This window comes from Nesoenas mayeri (genome assembly GCF_963082525.1).
Source record: "Nesoenas mayeri genome assembly, chromosome: 6".
Taxonomy (NCBI): Eukaryota; Metazoa; Chordata; class Aves; order Columbiformes; family Columbidae; genus Nesoenas; species Nesoenas mayeri.
This window is the reverse complement of record NC_137545.1, coordinates 41940440-41961097: the sequence shown is the minus strand read 5'-3', so window position 1 is coordinate 41961097 and position 20658 is coordinate 41940440. Positions and strand designations below refer to the sequence as shown.

At 40.7% G+C, this 20658-nt stretch overlaps 1 protein-coding gene across 1 annotated transcript in view; it reads right to left on the bottom strand.

Annotated features, from left to right (window-relative positions):
- The window catches only part of EPC2 (enhancer of polycomb homolog 2), a 45423-nt gene that overhangs the window by 10587 nt on the left and 14178 nt on the right, over window positions 1-20658 (bottom strand). The window contains exons 2-10 of the mRNA XM_080346319.1: window positions 18739-18898; window positions 11051-11196; window positions 7903-8109; window positions 6956-7104; window positions 6572-6704; window positions 3821-4009; window positions 3438-3527; window positions 891-1036; window positions 447-790 (exon numbers count right to left, since the gene is read on the bottom strand). Of these exons, the coding sequence (XP_080202445.1) occupies window positions 447-790; window positions 891-1036; window positions 3438-3527; window positions 3821-4009; window positions 6572-6704; window positions 6956-7104; window positions 7903-8109; window positions 11051-11196; window positions 18739-18898 (1564 nt within the window). The remainder of the gene's footprint in view (window positions 1-446; window positions 791-890; window positions 1037-3437; window positions 3528-3820; window positions 4010-6571; window positions 6705-6955; window positions 7105-7902; window positions 8110-11050; window positions 11197-18738; window positions 18899-20658) is intronic.

Genomic DNA, 20658 nt, shown 5'->3' with positions numbered 1-20658 from the left:
ATTACCACCGGTGTTGTGAGACCTTTGGCAAGATTTAAAAACAAAAACTCCAAGAACAAACCCAACGTCCGCCCCCCCCAGAAACCAACTGCTTTTGTTTTGCATTGATAAAGAACATTCTTCTCTCCTTAAACAAGGTTAGACCAATTAATGTCTTTAAGACTCAACCACACCTAAGCAATTCCTAAATACAAGTAGAATCACTCATTTGAATAACGCACATTTAAGTCTGGCACTTGATCAAGATTCTATTGAAACCATAATAAAAGCACAAGGAGCAGGACTATTTGTGGAAGAATTCTATATATTCTAAGAAATAGAAAATAATTATCTTGTATCTTTGGTTTAGGTACACGTCCCGGCTGAAGATGTTGCGAGTCCAGTCACAAGGAAAAACACTGGAATTCAATATTTTAAGTTGTAGAAGAATTCAAATCCTTGCCTACCTGATATGCCATTCTTGCTGGTGTTCAATAAAGCTACAGATGCTGCAGAAACTCTCTTATTATTCACAGTCTGCCCTGGTTTCCTTGAGGTACATTCTTCGCTATCACTGTCCTGTTGATTTAGTAGCCTTGGCTGAAAACACTGCAGTCGACATGATCTGATATTGCTTAGGATTTCAGAAAGGGACAGTCTGTTTTCACAAGGTTTATTGGAAGCATTGGTCCGTGAAAAATTAGAAGAAAAGTCTAAAGTCTGGGAAGAGCTGGAAAAACTGTTCAGCATTTCCGGGTCAATCTGTCTCAAGACAGGATCATGTTCTGTTGATATTCGGTCCATTATAACCCTGATGAAAAAGGATGTAAAAAAGATGTTAGTTTAACTATCTCTTCCTAATACTTTTATCCTTTGAAGGTGAATGAGGAGTAAAAATAACGCAACTGTACCTTCCACCCCTGCCAATTCGTCTTCTTGCGAATCCTATACACCTCCTTGGAATTGTAAGGGTTGTAAGGCAATGCCTGAACCTCAGTTTGTCCAATTCTGCCAATTCTGAGTTTTCATATGAAGAATTAGTTTGGTCCAAACGAGGCTGTAAAGAAAAAAGAAAAGGCAATTTTGCACCCTATTAGAGTGTATACTTTGTTTAGGTTACTACTAGGTGATCATCATACACAGGCTACAGCATAGAAAATGTCCACAGAACCATCATTTGATTAATATGCTCAGATCATGAAAGAACTTGGAAAATGCTATTAAAAAAATACATAATTTCACAGAGCAGCAAATACTCTTTGATTAGTCTTAAAACTAAACGCCACAACCAAAATATTGAACACGCCAGAATTAATTCATTCTAATCAAGAAGCGCATAAAACTGTTCTACTCAGACACAGGTCCACCTGGCCCAGCACCTCCTGTCTGCTAACGGCTCCTTCGGGGATTCAGCCCAGGATACAAACCGCGGGGAGCAATTATTGTCTGTGCCAGCCTCTGAGCTGCAGGCTCTTAGAAGCCGAAGGGTGTCCTGCAGGAAGGCTGCACCTGGACTACGTTCTGCAGCCAGCTCAGGGCCTATCCTTAGGAAATCTGTCTAATCCCACTAGTAAGGGTTACTAGGATAAAGCTTTTGGCTGCAGAAATGAGTTTATGAAAAATAATTGATAGAAATACTTTAAAACTATACGCACAACTCCAGTGCTAAGTATCACTCTACAGAAGAATACTTTCAGTACTTCTTGTGACAAAGGAAATATAAAGAAAGCTCGATCACTGCTCAAAGATCCCACTCAATCACCAGTACACAGCAAAGTGACAAAGTTTCCACTCAGCGAGCTTGCAGCCTAAGCGTGTAGATTATTTCAGAAGGGGTTCCTAAATGTGCAGTTTAGTTTTACTCATGGAACTCACACTGCCAAAGGTAACAGATGCTGAGCTGAACGGCCTTTGTTCCAACACACACATTCCATTACCAGGCCCTGTCAGTGTACTTTCTGTATCAGCTTACCTTAGGGCATTTTTATTACTTCATTAATATCTTCCTTATTGTTAGGATCTCAAAATTGCATGATCTTTAAAAGCAGAGATGCTGTGTGCTGCCTGAAATGTCTTGTATGGGAGGTTAATAAATACTGGTTAAAATAATACTTTTTGTGATCAGGCTAGACCTACAACAATAGTAGTGCCATAGATTCGGTTCATTCAAAGACTAACATTAAGGCTGTTAGATAAACTGCTTTTAAACAGCAATGCAAAAGTAACAGAAGAAAATGAAAATACAAGTTTTCAGTCATCTCAGCTTCTTTTGGTAAAGGAGTTAACTCACAGGCTAAGGAGGAGAAAAAGGTAGGATAAATTATAAGCAAGAGAGAAGCTTCAGCTAATCCTCTGGAGCTAAGCAGAAATGGTGACTAAATTAGCAATCAACAGGTAAAAAAACTCACCCAAAGTGAAAGAACAAGTTAAGAGGCCACACAAAAAAAAAAGGGTGCCAGAGAGACAAATGTCTTTTAAATAAACCCCTAATAAATTACTAAAAGGAGAAGAACAGCTAAAAACAATGCCATACTCTTGGAAAGCTGGAGTTGCCTGTGCTGTTCTGGAAAGGAGCACGAGCCAGCAGGGCCCGGCCAAGCACACAGCGACCTGTGCCAGGAGCGGCAGCACAGCCTGGGGGAGATGCCCAGGGACAACCGCAGTATGCTGGGGGGTGTCTGCGCTTCCGAAACAGCCGGTCCAGTGCCCAAATGACTTCTCTGTAAGTACCTTTAAAGGCTACACAATTATTTGGTCATGTAACTTCATTCTTCCCATGGGAAGCAAGCCAAGAAAAACTAGATACACCACAGTGTAGCGTTGCTTTTCTTGGTCCTCTGCAGCCTAAAGGCCCCCACCGATAAACACACGCTCGGTAAAAACATGTCACTGTCAGTGGTCCTGAGATGATGACAGGACATATATAATCACGCTCTGTCCTCTGCACCTTCTTGCAATTGCAACTTTATGTTTTTCAATGTATCGACAGTTTCCACTGATTTCAAAAGAAACGTTTGACTTAAGTAAATGGAAAACACCCCTCAGCAGATGAAACCCCTCTGCTTCAATAGCAGACTCTACTCAATGGCCCAGCAGGACCTCCCAGCAGGTCTGAGAACTGGGACAACTAGCACACAACTCTAATAAGCTCTACAAGCTGGGAAGAAATGACACGCTATGAAAACTGAGGGGGACAAACAACCTCTCCCTTCCTAAGAGTGGCTGAATTAGTCAGCAGGCAACGTGTTGTAAGATTTCCAGGTAATCAGCACATTGAGAATAATTCTCAAAGACTGAAAATTATCGTCTTTGGATTCACCAGATCACCAAAGCTATGGTGGTGAAAGTGGGAACAGAAGAATTATTACATTAGTGCTATGCCAACCTAAACTAAAAAAACAACAACCAAACAACATAACAAAAACCACCCCGCTAAGTCCAACAGCACATAGTCTTACAGCGTAATACTGGCATCCTGCTCTTCTCCTGAAAGCACAAGGTCCATCAGGATCATTTTCTTCTTCTGCCTCTGATACTGGTGAGGGTACCTAGACCAGAAAGCAAAGTCATTCTTCCAACTGCCACATTTATATAATGTAATTTTACTTATTTATTATACAAGCTTATATTTATATAAAGCGAACAGCCACGTTTACATATTAAATGCAAGCTTCTCTGAAGCCCAGCTCAGAAGCAAACAAATTCATAGTTTGTGCAAGTATCTTTTATATATATCCACTGTTCAACAGTTATTCTCCATTTCAAGCCAGACTGGCCCAATTAGAGGCAGCTGAAATGTCTCCCCTGTGTAGGCTGAGATTTGCAGGAGCACGCTCAGTACCTGCAGGAACTCCTCCTCGTCCGAGCTGTGGAAGTCATACTGCTTGATGTCGCTCTTGCTGATAGCAGGCAAGGGCTCAGAGGGCTGTTGAGGAGTGACTACACACTCTATTTTAGGTTTCTTTAGATACTTCTTCTTCTGACGTACGACATCTGACACCTCCTCCTTCAGAGATGAATGATGAGGATGCTGTTTGTCACAAAAAATGTAAAAAAAATAGTTAACCCTTCCTCTTCTCATGTCTTAAAGACGTGACTGGTTATCTTCCAAAACCTCTTAACATGCAGCATCTGCAGACTATTTCAGACATATAATGCAAAATGTATTCAAAACATTTAAAAAAATCCAGAACTTGACCTCTGTTTGTCTTTACAGGTACTTATTAATAAACAAACTGAAAACCTGCAAGCCATATGACTGCCTGAGAGGCTCCTTGCTTTGCAGTACACTCCTTATACGGTAACTGGAAATCCTATTCCAATTATTTTCTGAAATCTCAGTCTCCTATAGAAAGCAATTTCAATTTTCTGAGCTGCTCAGATATGTTCAAAAGCAGCTATATAACTTGCTTCATGTTTCTCAGATAGTTTGTTTTTGAAAAGATGTAATGTTATTCAGTTTTGCTATTTAAGATTTTGGTAGTGTGAACCCTCTATAGTAAGCAACTCCATCAATATTAAACCCTTCACTGGAACACAAATGCTATTAAACTTCAAAGCTTTTAAATTAAAAGGAAGATTACTTCCCTTGCAAAATTCCCAATTACAAGTAAAAGCTGGTGCAGTTTTGAAAAAGTGTTTAAGTTCACCCCAAATTCGCACTTATGAATAACCCTCTGACTGAAACTAACTCCGGTAGCAGAGCTTGGCTTCATAACGGAGATGCAAAACAACGCGGAACAGAATTCCTGCAGCAGAACCACGGCAAGAGATTTGTATTAAATCCAGTGACCACTGGGTGTCGCGGGTGCTAAATACACATTTCAAGAGGTTCTCAATTCTCCAGCCTTACCTCCAAGCGTTTTATAATAATAAACCCCGGTTCAGGTTATTTCTCAAAGCCATGTGTTAACTCAAAGTTGGGAATGGAACATCAGGTCTCACCCTTTTTCTGTGCTGTACTCAGCTCAGTGAGCTGAACTACAATGGTGACATTAAAATGGCTCGCAGTGGAAACCTGTGCTTTGGTTTGTTCGGGGCTTTTGTTTGTTTTAAAACCATGACCATCTAGTATTTATGTTTTAAAGCAAAGACAGTTCCTAAGACAGACCAAAGATACTTACAGGTTAAGTAACAATTAAAGGAAACTTGATATGAAGACACAGAAACAAGATAAGCAGAACAACCATTTCTAATAATAAAATTATGCTAAGATTGGAAGCAGTTAATTTTGCAATTAATGCCTGTATTAACTGGAAAAAAAAAGTTCTTAAGTAATCATTTGAAAACCATTAACCCAAGATGGGTGGGTTTGTCAATACTGCTGCTTGTATGATAACCTGCTTATGACTGTACTACTGCTCTTTTATTTAATTCTATTGGAACCGCACGTCACCAGAACCAACAAATGCAGTCAGTCACGGTTAACTAGTCACAGTAACTAGGTTAACTAGGATCCTCCAGAAAGAGTATTTCAATTCTGTTCTGCACACATATAACGGCTGTCCTCGCAGGAAGACTGTAATGAGTATATAAACCACTACAATCTGGTTTGGTACTGGATCTGAACAGTGACAGAAGATACGGAGTTCCCTTTGATGTATTTTTCTTACTGCTTTTGAGTGGAATACATTTCTTCATGAGACAAGAAAAAAGAAAACCATTCAAGTTTAACACTTTTAGCTATGGATTATTCTTACATTACTGCTTCTCCAGAAGGTCAATTATAAAAATGAAGCTAGGTCTGCCTCGCTCCTGGACAGATGTTTAAAAACGTAAAGGAAGACTTTGTCCAAGTAGCATTAAGCTACTTTGCTAGTTTTAGGAAGACAAAGTGTGGCACAGAGCGACTCAAGTCTTGCACCCCTCTGCACCCATTCTCTCAGAGCAGCCTTCTGTCCCTCTGCAGAAACTAAAGGTTCCCAAATTCAGTCACTCTCTCTTCCAGCCTCTTATGTTTGCTGCTTACCTAATACCGAGGGCCAAGCAGCGGCAGATACAAAAATGCCCACTCGAGATTACCGAGATGCGCACAGGCCTCGGTAATAACAAACTACTACAAATTCCAGTATGTGTTTTTTAAAACATTAGTTGCTTGCAACTCCTTCCAGCTGTCAGCAAGATCTACACTTGCATTCTTGTGCCTGGAAATGTTACGAACAGTTCAGAATAGTTTCTAGAATCCTTTGGCATTCTAGCTGTGATTCAGTAAAACCCTTTGTTTTCAGGCCTGCCAGCACTCACGGATGCTATAAAAATTCAGCGTTCTAGTCTCCCTCTGAAGGGAGAAAGAATAATAATTCACTATACTTTGCAATCTCATGGAGGTCCTGATGTCCACTTAACACATCAATGTTTACATCAGTTTACAACAAAAAAGGCAGAACTGAGAAGGAAAATGAAGATTTACAACTCTGCTGCATAAAGAACTAAACAGCAATGCCAGCCAATTACTTCAAAACTTGAGTGGGCAAGGTAACAAATGTCACACTGGAAGCAAACCTACCCACTTTTCCAATGCAAACATCTGCAGGGTATATCCAAAGGAGCAATGAAACTGATACCAAGAGACTCGCATCAGAAGAAAACTTACCTTAACTTTACATTCTTGAACTTTGTGATGATTTCCATTATGAAGAGTGGATGGAGTTGTGCTCATCTCTTTTTCAGGTCTATTAAGCTTCACTTCATTGAGGATTTCACCTCCATAATCACCCAAATGGTACCTTAAAAACACACAATTAAACATATGATACCGCATTTCCACTGGGAAACACAGAACAGGCAAACAGTTTGCATGAAACCCTTTTATTTCAGCTTCTGAAGTTTATGGTGCTATATAAGGCTTCCGCCATGCCCACGTGCAAAGATCAGCATCCATGCAGAAATAAATCACAGGTGTTCTCACACTTATTTGATGAATATTAAAATCTTGGTGTTATAAATGACTTTTTACAAGTGTAATTCGCAATTTTACCTTTTCTCAACAACCTCCAATGTTAAATGCAATAGCTCGCGTTTTGTTTTCTCCCTTCTCTTAATCATCTCCAAAATCGTTATGGCTCTGCTAAACTCTCTTCTTAATTTCAACATCTTCTCATAAGACGCTTCATCATTCTTTCGGTTCTATTGAAAGATTAAACAAATTTTAAGTCAAAAGGAAAACCCGTGAGGCAGAAATAACAGAAAAGTTACTAATATTGCTGCAAGTGAGAATCATAAAAGTACTCTCAGAAGCAACTCTCTAAAGCAGAACCTCATTGCTAGACAAACCACAAAAAGTCAACAACACCCAACTTGTAAGATTAATCCTAAAAACCACTTTTCAGCCCTCTCCACCCATCTCTCTCTGCTCGGATTCCCCATCAACCCAGTGCAACTTTGTCAGCACAAGGAATTCAAGACTTGGCTCCTAGAACACTCTTTCCACCTTGATTCTGCTGTGTACATATGTGTACAGAGTTGATGTAAAATGCAAAGTAATTAGAGATTTCCCAGCTCATGGATGGAATACATCCATCCATGCATACAGCTCAAATCAATTCATGCTACAGATACAAAATCTGAACTACTTATTCCACAGCAAATGGAAGATCATTTTCCCCTTTTTCACAGAAGGGAAAGTTTGCAACCCAGGAAGTCCCACAGCTGCTGGTTTATATGGCAATACTTATAAATTGCCCTTTGAGTTTCAGTTTTCTAAGAAATTGTCTCTAGAGAACCAGCAGATTACACACTGACTACACCATCCAACAGGTTTGAGATTTAGCTGGGTCATCCAGTATCACAACTATGAAAAGAGCCAACCAGGTCAGTAACGACCACAGGGCAGATCCTGCAAGATGCTGGATAGGAAGCAAAGTGATTCCTATCACTGCAGGAATTCAAATGACAAATTCAAACCAGTGAAGTTTAACGAGCTACCTTTCTTGTCTGCATCTTCTCAGTTCTCCTCCGGAAGGCAACGTACGGGTCGTTGTTGGTGGAGCCATCCCTCTTTTCTTGTTTGATTTGGGGGATGAGAGACGGCCCTCTGCAATTCTTGCGCTTTCTTACCCAGTAGTCATACACAGCCTTGATAAGGTAGTCATCCTCATTTAGCAGCAATTTAGCTTCCTGAAGTGTTACAAGCTACAAGAGAACATTCAAAAGACGCAACTGAGATGGGGGGGGGGGAGTGGTGGTGCAGGGAGAAAGTCACCCCCGCATTTACACTACTTTTATGCTTTCTAAATAAACTTCATTCTTTTCTAGCATGAGAGAGTAAAAGGAGGAAAAAATACTAATTTAAATGGAAGTACTTAAAGCACCGCTCGGTCTTCTCGAGTTACAATATTTCGTCCCCAAATTTTCTGACTCAGCATCATCATCTCTCAGAAACTTTCACACAACAGTCTACAACTTCATCAATTTGCATGAGATCTAAAACCACTGTTTGAAACGATTACAAGCAAAGGATATAACTAACTTAGATGGTCTGCAGATCATGATTTGGGAATCGCTTCGACTATTTTAACTTTTTTTCCTTTATATAGTAAGCTTTTTATATGGAAGTCAGCCTAAATAAATGCAAAAACCATCAGTGACCAACTAATACACTACTTTAACATGCTCGTGTTATCTTAAACACATTCGCTACATAAAAAGTATCTCTAATATTACTTAAAACACAAGTCAGACGAACGTTGTCTTCCCCGTAATTTGAAAATTATCAACTGAACAACTTAAATTTGCAGTTTTGCAATGTCAAACTATGTTAAATTTTGTCTCTATGTTAGGATAAGAAACAATACATTTCAGAAAAATAAGGAGATCCTACATGTAACCACTGCTACTATCTAAGCGTTAATTCCAGCCAGAATAGAATGAAACGCAGTACAATTAGAAAAACACTGAACTGCTTTTAAAAGAAAGCAAAAAAATAAAAAGGAGGTGACTAATCTGTCTGTGTTTCTGACCTCACGCAGCTTTACAACAATAACTTCGCATCTGTTCTACCCAGAATGGACATTACCCTGGTCAATCCAACTCACATACTCACCGGCATATCCTATCTGTATGATAAAGTTTATAGGATTGTATGTCTAGCTAACACACAACTTAAACATTATCTTATCACTGTGATATTGCTTTAAAATAATTACAGTCCCATTTGTCCTTTTCAATAACATTTTTATTTAAAAAAAAGAAATCTACTCTGCCTGGTGTACACAGTTCAAGTTAAACATTGGCCCTGCTTGCTTGTTTTTGCAAGTACCACCAGTAAAACAGATGCACAGTACCTATATTCCTTGCTTAAACCACCTTGTCCAAGTGCCCACGAGGAAGGTGTGGGAACCCTTTCCTTGGTGAGGAAAACATTCCCACCAACATCCTTTTGTACTTCAGAGGTGACGTAAATGTTAGTGAACTGTGTAGTAGCCCCAAGTGGGATGTGAGAGCATTATAACCCCATGTGGGGATGGAATCTGCCAGGCAGCCAAACTTAGTTTCTCAGGCTCCAGTAACCTGCAACAGTGGTTTCTACCTTAACGCTCCTAACACAGAGCTACTCAACATCAGCTCAACGTCTTCTGTAGCCCCAAAGCAGGACAAGAAGCTTGAACACAGACATCCCTGAAGCTGGGCAGAAAATCCTACACAGGAAGTCCCACAGAAACTTCACCTACAAAAAAGGGATTTCTCCTTACACACCTTACTTTCAATAGGGAGCCTGTTACAGGAATCAATGACAATGCTTCATCAACACCTACGACTCTTAACATCATGGACTTCCTTAAATAAGCACTTTCTGGTTCAAAATACTCTTTACCTCTCTGTAATGCTTCAGTGTCATTTACATGTAAGGGAAGGAGAAAGGGGCAGCTGCCTACAGAGAAACACCTGAATTCTTATTTTAGGAGGAAAAGAAAATCTTTCAGTTCTTCAATTTAACTTCATTACTCAAGCAATGAAAGATGAAACCAGCATAAGGAGGATGCAAATTACTCTAGAAACGTGATAACCGGAACTGCTTTAACTGAAAGCCAGCACAGGGGTATCCACATAAAACAGAGGCATCCACATAAAAGCCCCAAGAGATCTGAATACCACACGTGCAACAAGGATGATCCAATGTACTCCACAATTTTTTTCTTCACACCCTGTCTTCTTAGTATAGTAAGAAATCTTTACCTAATCTTTGTTAAAGTGGCTCTAAAAAGTAGATAATACAATATTATAGCCTCTTAACACACAGCATTGAACTAAATCAGGATAAGGACCTAAGGCAGGGCTATGGATCCCCCAACAGATTTTTTGCTCCTAACAAAACATCCACCTCACTGAGAAGTAACTCTACAAATTTCAAACTTGCCTTTCAGAAACTGATCCTTCAGATGTAATTTTATAGTAATGTTTTTGGCTTTAAGCTCCTCTCCAGACGCTGACCTGGAACACCTCAGGAACTGGCTATGAAGGTACCGGTGTCTTCTGCTAAAATAAGTGACTAAATGATACACAACATGTGCTTCCTTCTCGAGCGAGGAATCCAGCCTGCGAGTCTCAACTGAGGTTTAACTTTCTTTTTTGCACCTGTGCATTTTCTACTACAAGGATCCAATGATAACAAATACTTGGCTTTGCTGTCTACGCTTCTAGGTTTCTAACCTGCAAACCTCAACCGAAGTCAACATCCACGAGTACCAACTACAACAAAGAATCTGGATTCTCATACATGTTTATAGCCAAATTTATACACCTGCCAATCACCACAAGCTTCTTCCATACCAACACAGGTAAAACGACGTTGCAAGCCATCCTCTAACACACTGCTTAGGAATTAAAATGCAAGTCACCCCCAGCCATCCCCTCACAAGTTCCCCCCTCACCTGTTTTTTCTAAGTTACCAATATGGACAATAAGAGACAGAAATGTGTTTTCTGTATAACTGCAGACTCACACAAACACACTTATCCTGCTAGCAGGAAATAAAACAAGCTGAAAAACAGACCAAAAAAACCCACTCAGAACCACCCCACCATAAAGCTCAGAAATCAAAAACACTCAGTCATTCCTCCACACAGTACAATACCTGGCTAGAACTGGCTTTTTCGAGTCTGTCAACCATTATTTCAAACTGCAGCGGCTTGATTTCCATCTTCCGATTTAGCCTGTTCAGTAAGGTTTCATCCTCAGAGTCCATATCATAATCTGGCTGCTCGTTGTCCAGATTAAAGGCTGAAACCAAAATATACACACAGAAAGAAAAGTGAAGCGCTTGGTACATAACGCACTACGGAAACACAGAAGCGTGCACCTGAGCATCACAAATTGAAAATGATCCATACAATTTCAGATTAGCGCATCTCTGCCAAAACACTTTTTTTCTTTATGCTAAAATTTTTCCCCATACAACAGCTGCAAGACAGTAGTTAAAGTTGCTTGTCTCTGACTTCCCAGCATGAGTGGAATCAAAGGAGTTTCATTTTATTTTAAATGGCTTGAAGTGATAACAAAAATAAGCTTTAGTTTAAAAAATAACCATAGAGGCATAGAAACTTTAATATATCTTTGCAAAACAAGAACAAAAATGCTTCTTGACACTTTTATAATACAGCTTCCCCAGAATATCAACGTAAGATTCTCAACAATTAAGGTAATTTTCAGTCAAATCTCAGACTTGGAGAAAAATCACTTAGGCTGAAGTTCCAATATAATTTCAGTTGCCCATTTTTAAATAGCTCAACAAACCTAGAGCCTTAAAATATTTATCAGGCTAAGCTTTTTCCTTCTTTTTTTTCTTCATATAACTGTGCAATAAGCTGTAAAAATGCCAGACCAGTGCTGTGGGAATTGTTACTTTTTCTCCAAACCCAACTCATTCCTAGATGTAGAACCTGAATATTCCTCCATACTGTTCAAATACTAAGTTCCTAACTTTACAACAAAGCTCGTGTCTTTATTACAGATTGCAATACTCATTTTCCACACTTACACAAAGTTTCTGGCCCTACGAAAAGCAGAAGGAATTCCTGAGAGAATGGAGCAGAAACTATATTGGGAAGGTCTGAGCAAACTGCACACAACAGTAAGAATTCTTAATATGAAACATTAATTGTACCTCATAAAACCTTGAAGAGGTGAAATACTAACTACAACACTCCAAATAATTCAATCAACAAGTTACTGTATTAACAGCAGTGAAGGCTTGTTAAAATATCTTCTGTTCTTATTAGACAAGTAGAACTTTTTTAACTTGATGCTCTTAACTCATGGCTCTATCAGAGCACTAACTTCAAATCTCTACTACTGAGTTTCCCTGTGTGCTTTGAGAGCATCTTAAAACAAAAACCTGGCAGACCAGAAGCAAAGGAAAAATACTACCAAAAAACCCACAAATCTTTAAAGCAAACTGTAGTATTTTCTATCCCATGATCTGAACAGTCACCAAACAGCTGGTAAGTAGCTCATTCTTTCTGTATCTCAGACCTGCCCAAGACCACTCGTTCTGTATTCCAAGGCAATGAATTAGCTAAACCACTCCCCGCATTTCATCTCTTTGGCTGTGCATGGAGCCTCAGAACCACCTGAGAAGTGCTGATCTGCAGTTCAGCACCACTTCAGCTGCAAACTGCCACCTCTCCCAAGAGACAGCGCTCAACCGTCCTACCTCTGACACCACCACTCGGGCAGAACGATTCACTGTAAATACACTCTGAAAATTTATTGCAGCACATTAATAATGGGCTCTAACTCTGTATTAAGTGAAACTATTAATAATATTAATTCAATAATATAAGTCTCATGGCACTGTCATTGGGCACGCAACCTGCAGCACTACCTCTAACAATTAACGAGTGTATATTAGACTTAAATTACAGCTTACACCACTGGATCCTGCTTCTCCAGTGGCAGTCTGTAGGGATTGAAAGTTCCAAGATAAAAACTGACACCATTATTTTTTTTTTTTAAATTCACAGTTCTGTAAAACTGTATTAAAAGCACCATCAGACAGGGCTGTGTACTTAAGAGAGACTGATCCAGTGCCTGGGGTGACTGCTACACGATCCTGTCAAAGACTTGAACAGCCAAATATCAACAAACTGGCTGCCAAGTATCAGTGCTGGGCTCGATGAAACCCGCCTGCTATGCACGTATCACCTTCGGCTTCGCTCCAGCTTCTCCTGTGTGGTCCCAATAATGCATCGCGTCACTCATCAACTGAAACAGGGTCAATTGTCCCATCAGAGCCAGAGCCTTCACACCTAACTCTACTCCACTTTGCCTCATTGGGAAAAGCTGCTCTCTCACACAGCACTGATCGCTGTGCAAATGTGGACTGAGTGTGTCTGACTCCACCTGCCATTCGGAGTTTCAAAACTCTTCAGAGCCCTCCTAGTCCAGTCCAACCTCAGCAGCTCACACTTCTGCGGAACGATACCCAATATTGCACTTCCCCTGCACTCCAATCTGTAATTCATTGACCTCTTAAGCATAAATTGCCACTTTCACTAGAAAGGAAATTGCAAGTTTCCCTCACTCCAAGACCATCCCCAGAGCCTACAAAATGACTACAGTCCTAATGTACACAGTAAAACCACATTCAAATAACTCTGCCCAAGGGAGCTGGCTGAAGTTTTCTAGACCGGAGATTCCCATCATGTTGGAAGAGCTCTCCTAACAATAAAGCAGGTGTTTAACCATGTTCACAAAGGTGATGTAAGAATGCACAGAAATCTGTCAAAGTCCAGAAAAGGCACTGCTTGTTGACCCTCAGACAGATGTTGATCTTGTGCCAAAAAAGTCAACCTACTACTTGTCAGTATATCATTCAGTAATCCCCAGCAAACAGAATGTTCCAAGTCATTTTTTCTAAAGCAGAGTATCAGCAAGCAGGAGGATCCCCGTGACAGAGACGCGATGCCATGCACCCATATGCTGTAAGCAGCACCACTAAGTTTGTCTTCATTTCCAAGAGGAAAGAGGCATCACCGAAAATTTTTGAGCCACATACCTTCCTGAACCACTTTTTCAGAATAAGACCAGACAGGCTGAAGTGAGATGCAACCAGCAGGAGACACTAAGAGCAACAAGAAGCAAAGAAAAGCCCAACCATTCCATCAACAAGCGACTTAAAAGACCAACCATCTCCAGGAACAAATGGTGAATATTAGTGACGAGAAGGTGAGATCGCTGCCTCTGCCAGCATCTAAAGCCACCTATGGTCACCTCAGCGGAAAGCAGGGAGTCCCTGTCTCCCACTGCTCACCATTAGCAGCCTCACCAGTTTCCAGAGACATCCAGTAAGCATCAGGACCAGTGAGACACCCAGGGCTGTACACAACCAGAAGTGGAACAGGGAAGAAAGGGGAACCTCCCCTTGTGGCTGTTATGTTAGTTCATCTGCCCCTGTTAACCACTGGAGAAGTAACTTGTCAAGTCCATCGAACTTCCTACGCAGTACTAAACAGTCTGATAAAACATCAGCTCTCTTAGCAGTTGTTTTGAGATCTTACAAAAAACAAATGAACTGCTGAAAAACGGAAAAAAAAAACCTGTAATCCTTAAAAAAACAAAACAAAACCAAAAACCACACACACAAAAACCCACACCAAACCCAAATACACCCTGAATTTCAACTTTGCAAAAATATTTTGACAAATAATCAAAATGACAAGATAAAAGGTATCCAACATATACCTGCCAGGAACAAGTTACATCAAATAAATCCAGTCTTGTTTTCTTAAACAAAAAGACACTGGTACTATGGGAACAGCAGCAGCTCTTGGCACACACCCAGCTTTTCACACCTTGGAACAATGCCCTTCTTTTGCCAGCAATGCTTCTCATGCTGTTTGCCATGACCTGCAGATATCACTATAGTTCACTTTCAAAGAAAGGGAGTTTACAAAAGGCTGCAGGTTGATGACACTGAGGCAATGGAAGCAATATCTGCATTCCACCTCCTGTTTCTATGCAGACAGGAAGGCCACAAAGTCCCCACAGCCTGGGGAGGTCTGTGAGTCTCAGGACATGCAAGGCTCTTGCTCTTCCTTTAACTGCTACATGCAGCCATCCGGAGTTCATCTTGCACCAAAGATGCAAGGCTGGCTCGCCACAGCTCTGGGACACTCCCCGACATGTCTTCCTTCCCTGAAGTTTGTCTATCACTGCTCTTTAAATCATACTTTCAGTGACATCCTCAATCATCAGTTTTGTTCCTCTCCCAAGCACTGAGTGAACTGCACTGATTCCACAAAAAGCCATTTTTCCTCCTGGAGCTGGCCTCCAGTACAGCAGCATGTTGGCTTCAGAAGCCATCACAAGACACAGGTGGTTTACGTGCTGCATGATGGAACTATCCATCACCACGCTCTGTTTCTGCCCCTGCCATAGCAACAGATGCAACTGCTCATTCACGCCTGCAAAATTAGTGAAGAACGAGGCTCAGGCACAGAAAGCACCGTATTTCAGACAACCTGCTACTAGTTAGTGTTCTAAAGACAACCAATCCTGGTAACTCCTGGGAGGTTCTTGTGGCTGACTGATGAATCCAGCTTTCCAACACTTGTGTGTTTCTCCACATGGCGTGTTTCTACACCGCACTGCTGGCCAGGGCCCCAGGGATCCTACCCGTAAACTTCACCTCTTACAAACGAATAACCTGTTGGCTGGCTAATTGCTGTTGCAAAATCAACATCCTAGTTTACACGCTCTGCCACTTCAACCACTCCTGGCAGAAGTACCTGTCAGAAGGATTTCCTCTGGATTACATGAGCTACCCTAGGAACCAAGCTTATACTAACTTAGAGAACTGTAATTTGTTTTTAGGTTAGGTTACATTAAACTGGATTTAACTTTACTAAATCAGCTAATTTCATTTAGCTAACTAAATTACGGCTGTGGTCCCACAGTCATCTTAAGCTGACACAGGCTCGAGGAACCACTGAAACAAGCAGTTCCACCAGCTCCCCTCCCCAGCGAGCCCCATTCATATCGCCCAGCTTGTGCCAACACCAGCAATCATCCAAGCATCTAAGACAGAAAACTGATAAATATGGAGGTCCACCTAGACAAAAAATGAAAGATAAGCTTACTGCCAGACTCCTTCCCTGAGTTAGCTCCCCTGTGAACACAACTGCCACCAGAAAGGTGCCAGCAGTACGAAAGCAGTAGGCAATGTCGATCTTGATGGCAGCAGATTCACCTGAAGGACCACATAACGGGAATGATACCCACGAAGCAACAAAGCAGCAGAACGGCAGCTCAATGGCAGGTCTGCTTGAGCTTCCAACACTCCCCACCTGCACCAAAACAGCTCGGCAGGGGAGGGATCATGCAAGTACCCATTTTACATCTCCAGATCCTGCTCCAGCACCCTCTAGAAGTGTGGAACACACAATGAGTACAAAACGGGCAACATATATCTGAACAAAATGTGTGCATTACTTAAAGCATTTGTTTGGTGTCATTACCCTTTATATACTCACATTGGTAAAATCCGTATGTATTAACAATATATTTTTTGCTCCATTCTTATTGTTTCTGTTAGGCACACTAATTTTCTTAAATCCACATAGCTGTAACTCTAGCACAGGTACAAGTGTACTAACATATTTTCTTCACTGCATGCTAACAACCTACAATGCGCCTCCATGCTACTGAAACTAAAAACATTATTGAGAAATTATGAAGCACACTGAAATAATTAGAATAGTTCAAGGCTTTTGATTTATATTCAAAGTCACCTGCGCTGGTGCTACCTAGGCCAACCAATACCTGGAACTCTGTTTATTCATTAATTCCATGCCTCACATGCTTGGAACTACTGGTCCAAATAAAAGTATTATACTCATAAAGTTAAAAATATTAAAATCGTTGGCTACCAGACAAACAGTAAACCATCGTTTGCTAGGAAAGTACCACCAATAAGTGTGGATTACAGTACATGGCCTCTTGGCAACTATCAGTTTACGTAAGTTCCCTGGCCAAAGTAAGCATTGTTTTTCTTTGTGCTTTTAGAAGCTCTAAAACATAATTTCCAAGCTGTCTATACAGCATAAAGCTGTCTTGTATCACACCTACTCCAACCCAAATATGTGCGAACAATTATCTTGGAGCAGTATCTGCTGTTTAGCTCCAGCTCAAATACCTTCTGTAACTCTGTCCAGAAACACTGCGAGTCTCAACAAGACAAAGAACATTTTGGCATAATATATTTAACACTTTTCGACATGTTTATGAACAATATTTACAGTGTTTCTGGCAATGCCCAACCAAGAAAAGAATAAAATACATTCCTCATTCAGCAGCTTCATTTCAGTTAACTCAACCTGCCCTGCTTGCAGGTTTATTTCTTCTATTAAGGAGAAATACTGCATTTCACATTACCAGTATGATCTTGACTGTATCAGAGGATCCTGAGCATGCCATTTCCAAAAACCTCTTATTTTGCAAATACATGGAAAAAATAGGAGACTTCACCATGTTGGTGAGAAATGATGTAAGGATCTTCAACATATCTTTGGCTCAAGAATCTTTGTCTAACTTCAGTTTCAGTTACATCTATAAGCAGAAGGCACACACACACACAAAATGCTTTCTCTGCTCAAATCTACAGGCAAATCAACAGCCTCTTGTTAAGGCAGCTGAACAAAGTGTGCGAGGAACAGGTTATGAACATGCTTTGCCTGACAAGGTGCAGTTCAGTGAGATCTACGCTGTCTGCACAAACCCCAAATCTAAAAGCTGAGGACCACGAACCAAAAACATGAATGGGTGATGAGAGAAGTTTTCTGTGCAGAACCCAGGACTGAATTTGTGCTTTACCGTAAGGACCGACAAGGCCCCATGATGACTGAATCTAAGGTTCTGCTAACTCCTGGGATAAATCCAAGTCACAAAATAACCTCTTAGAACCACATGCTGCAAAGGACAAACAGAATTTGTGTGCCAAGGAACAACTGAACTATAAACGCGTGTCGCTTGTCAACAGAACATTAACCAAAAATATGTTATAATTAATCCAGAGACCACTATAATTAACTACAACTTTATATTAATTTGTTAGATCTTTTAAGATATAGGAAGCTAAGCTTGTGCAAAAGAATATTTCCTTTTATCTATAAAATAAGCTGAGTTCCCTACAGAAAGGGAAGTCTACAGTGTTAGCAAAACACAGAGAAAATTAGACGTTACTCATAGCTCAGAACACATCCATGCTATAGTCAATAGGCTGAACCCCTCTGTTAGTACAGGTGAAACTGAACCTTCAAGAACTCTGTCACCATCAGTAGAATGAAGGCCGATCTCACTACAAACACTCTTCTTTTTTATTGATCTCTATTTATATACAACTTTTGAGTTAACAGGCATCCAAGACTCATTCAGCGAGAAAGACAACCCCCATTTTAATCCCTGCACTAGTATAAGCAGCCAGGAGGCAGCTTGACTAGTTCAGTTATTCTCTCTCAGAATTAGGGAAGAACAGCTTGATCAACAGCCAGGCTAAGGCTTCCCAGCTATCGTACACGGACATACAGAATAAGCACTGAGCCCATAAACAAATACAGCAGGAAAAACCTCATATTTACCTTCAACCTTAAATTCTTCCAGAGCTTGAGAACAGAAACTGGAATTTACATATATAAATCCCCCTTGGATTTCTGAATCCTCCCACTTTCTGAATATTGTAGCAACTTTGTCCTCAAGACTGTTTGAAGAACACTCAATTTAAATAAGGGGCACAGGGAGGAACAAAACCAACATTTGTTAACTTACGTTGAATGTGAATGAACTGCTTTGGTTGCTTAAACTCTCCTTTATACAAACGATTATAATAGTTGACATTGCTCTCCGCTTCAGGGACTGGGATAACCATGCTTTCTTTCTTTTCTCTGAAAACTTGTTGTGCTGAGATAGCCCGTTGCAAATGATGTTCCTGCAAGAGGAAAATTTAAGAGTTTGTTTATTTAGATATCAGTACATAGAAGTGCATATAAAGACAGACATCCTTTTCTCCTAGGGTTGTCCTGGTGTTCTACAGGAGACACAGATAAAAGAGTTGAGGCTTTCCTGTATTTTAGAGGACAGCACGATGCTAGCTTCCAGCTTAGAGACAGGAGAAGACATCATCTCCATCGTTTAGTATACAGTGTGGTTCCTAACTGATAGCGATCTCCAGTGAATGCACGGCAGGATTACAAACAGATGAAAAGAGCCCTTTGTTCAGACACTAGCATACCCCTTCTACCAGACTGGGAAAAAGTCAAACATCCAAACTAAACAAAATAGCCTTAGTAGAATATTAGGGCTGGTATTAGTCAAACCCATCAAAATCTGTCATAATTTATGCAAGATCAGTTAACAGATGCATAGTGAGTACTTAAAAGTATTGTAAGCAACAGATTGAAATCAAAAGAAAAGCTCATTTCACCATTCCTGTCTACCCAGCAATTCTTACCTGCTTGTTTTCTGAAGAAGTTCAGCTGGTTAAGAGCAACAGAAAGAGCAGTCGCCACAGAACAACACTCAAAAAGGACAGACTCCCTGAACAGGTATTGCTTCGTTTTACTCTTACAGGACACAAGTCACAATTTCTACAGAACCATTTCAAGGGAAATAAGGGTCACGATAATTGCTCCCCCCGGCTGCCCCTCTCCTCGGGCCAGAGGCTGGCAGCTCTGCAGCGCATGTGTTTGCTTCAGAGCCCCCAGTGCACTCTGCTCATTTAAACCACGACAGAAATGTCTCGTGCTAGGATTCCAAACAGCAAAGCTGGCACATGCTGCCTTCTGTGTGTCCAGTAAATAGTGGCTGTCTTCACCAGGACGAGATCTAAGATCACTATGCCCATTCACTTGGGACAGTTAAGACATGAGTTGCCCATCGTGCAAGTCAAACACAGAGCAAGCAAACAGCAGTCTCCCTCCCAGTGGATTAGCTACTAGTCTCTAGTTGAATCAAGAACCTGAAAGTTTCTGTCTCCTTTCACTGTTCTCCTCCACCACAGTGTTCTTGCCTTCAGCCTCCAAAATTTTAGGGGAGAGAGGATGAAACAACAGAATATGAATCTGAAATGGAAGCTCAGCTCTGTCACAGACCTATGCAACCTTGCGTGCCCATTCCAGGGGCTTCAGGTTATATCTTCTGGCCATTCCCAAAGCCCTGACTGCTGGATAAAGTCTTTGTTCTGAACAGGAAAGAAAAAACAAAAGACTTTGCTACTCTATCTCCTCCTTTGGTTGTCTGGGGTATTTCTCCCCAGGATTAATACCAGTGACTGTCCTGCCTCGGGCAGCAGCACCACAAGCAGGAGAACCAGCAGCCATGGGAGTCTTGCACACAGAGATTCTGTGCTACACACTTGGTGAAATCTCTCAAGAACAGGATTTCTTCCTCTCTAATTCTACAGAACATTATTTAAAAAAGGGGATTAAATTAAAGCAAATCTTTAAAAATATGTAAATGATATTTAACAAACTGCATCCTCTTAAATATTAAGATCTAGCAGAAACGCAAATAATGCAATTTCTGCAAAATTAGAATATAACAAATCAGTGACTGGAAGAGCAGCTTGGGGAATCTCCTGTAGCAGATGAAGCAACATTAAATCAAACTATCAGGCTCCCAAGTGAACACTATTGGAATTAAGACAAGCATGCAATCAAATATCTGGTGTGATCTGCTTGAGTTACTATA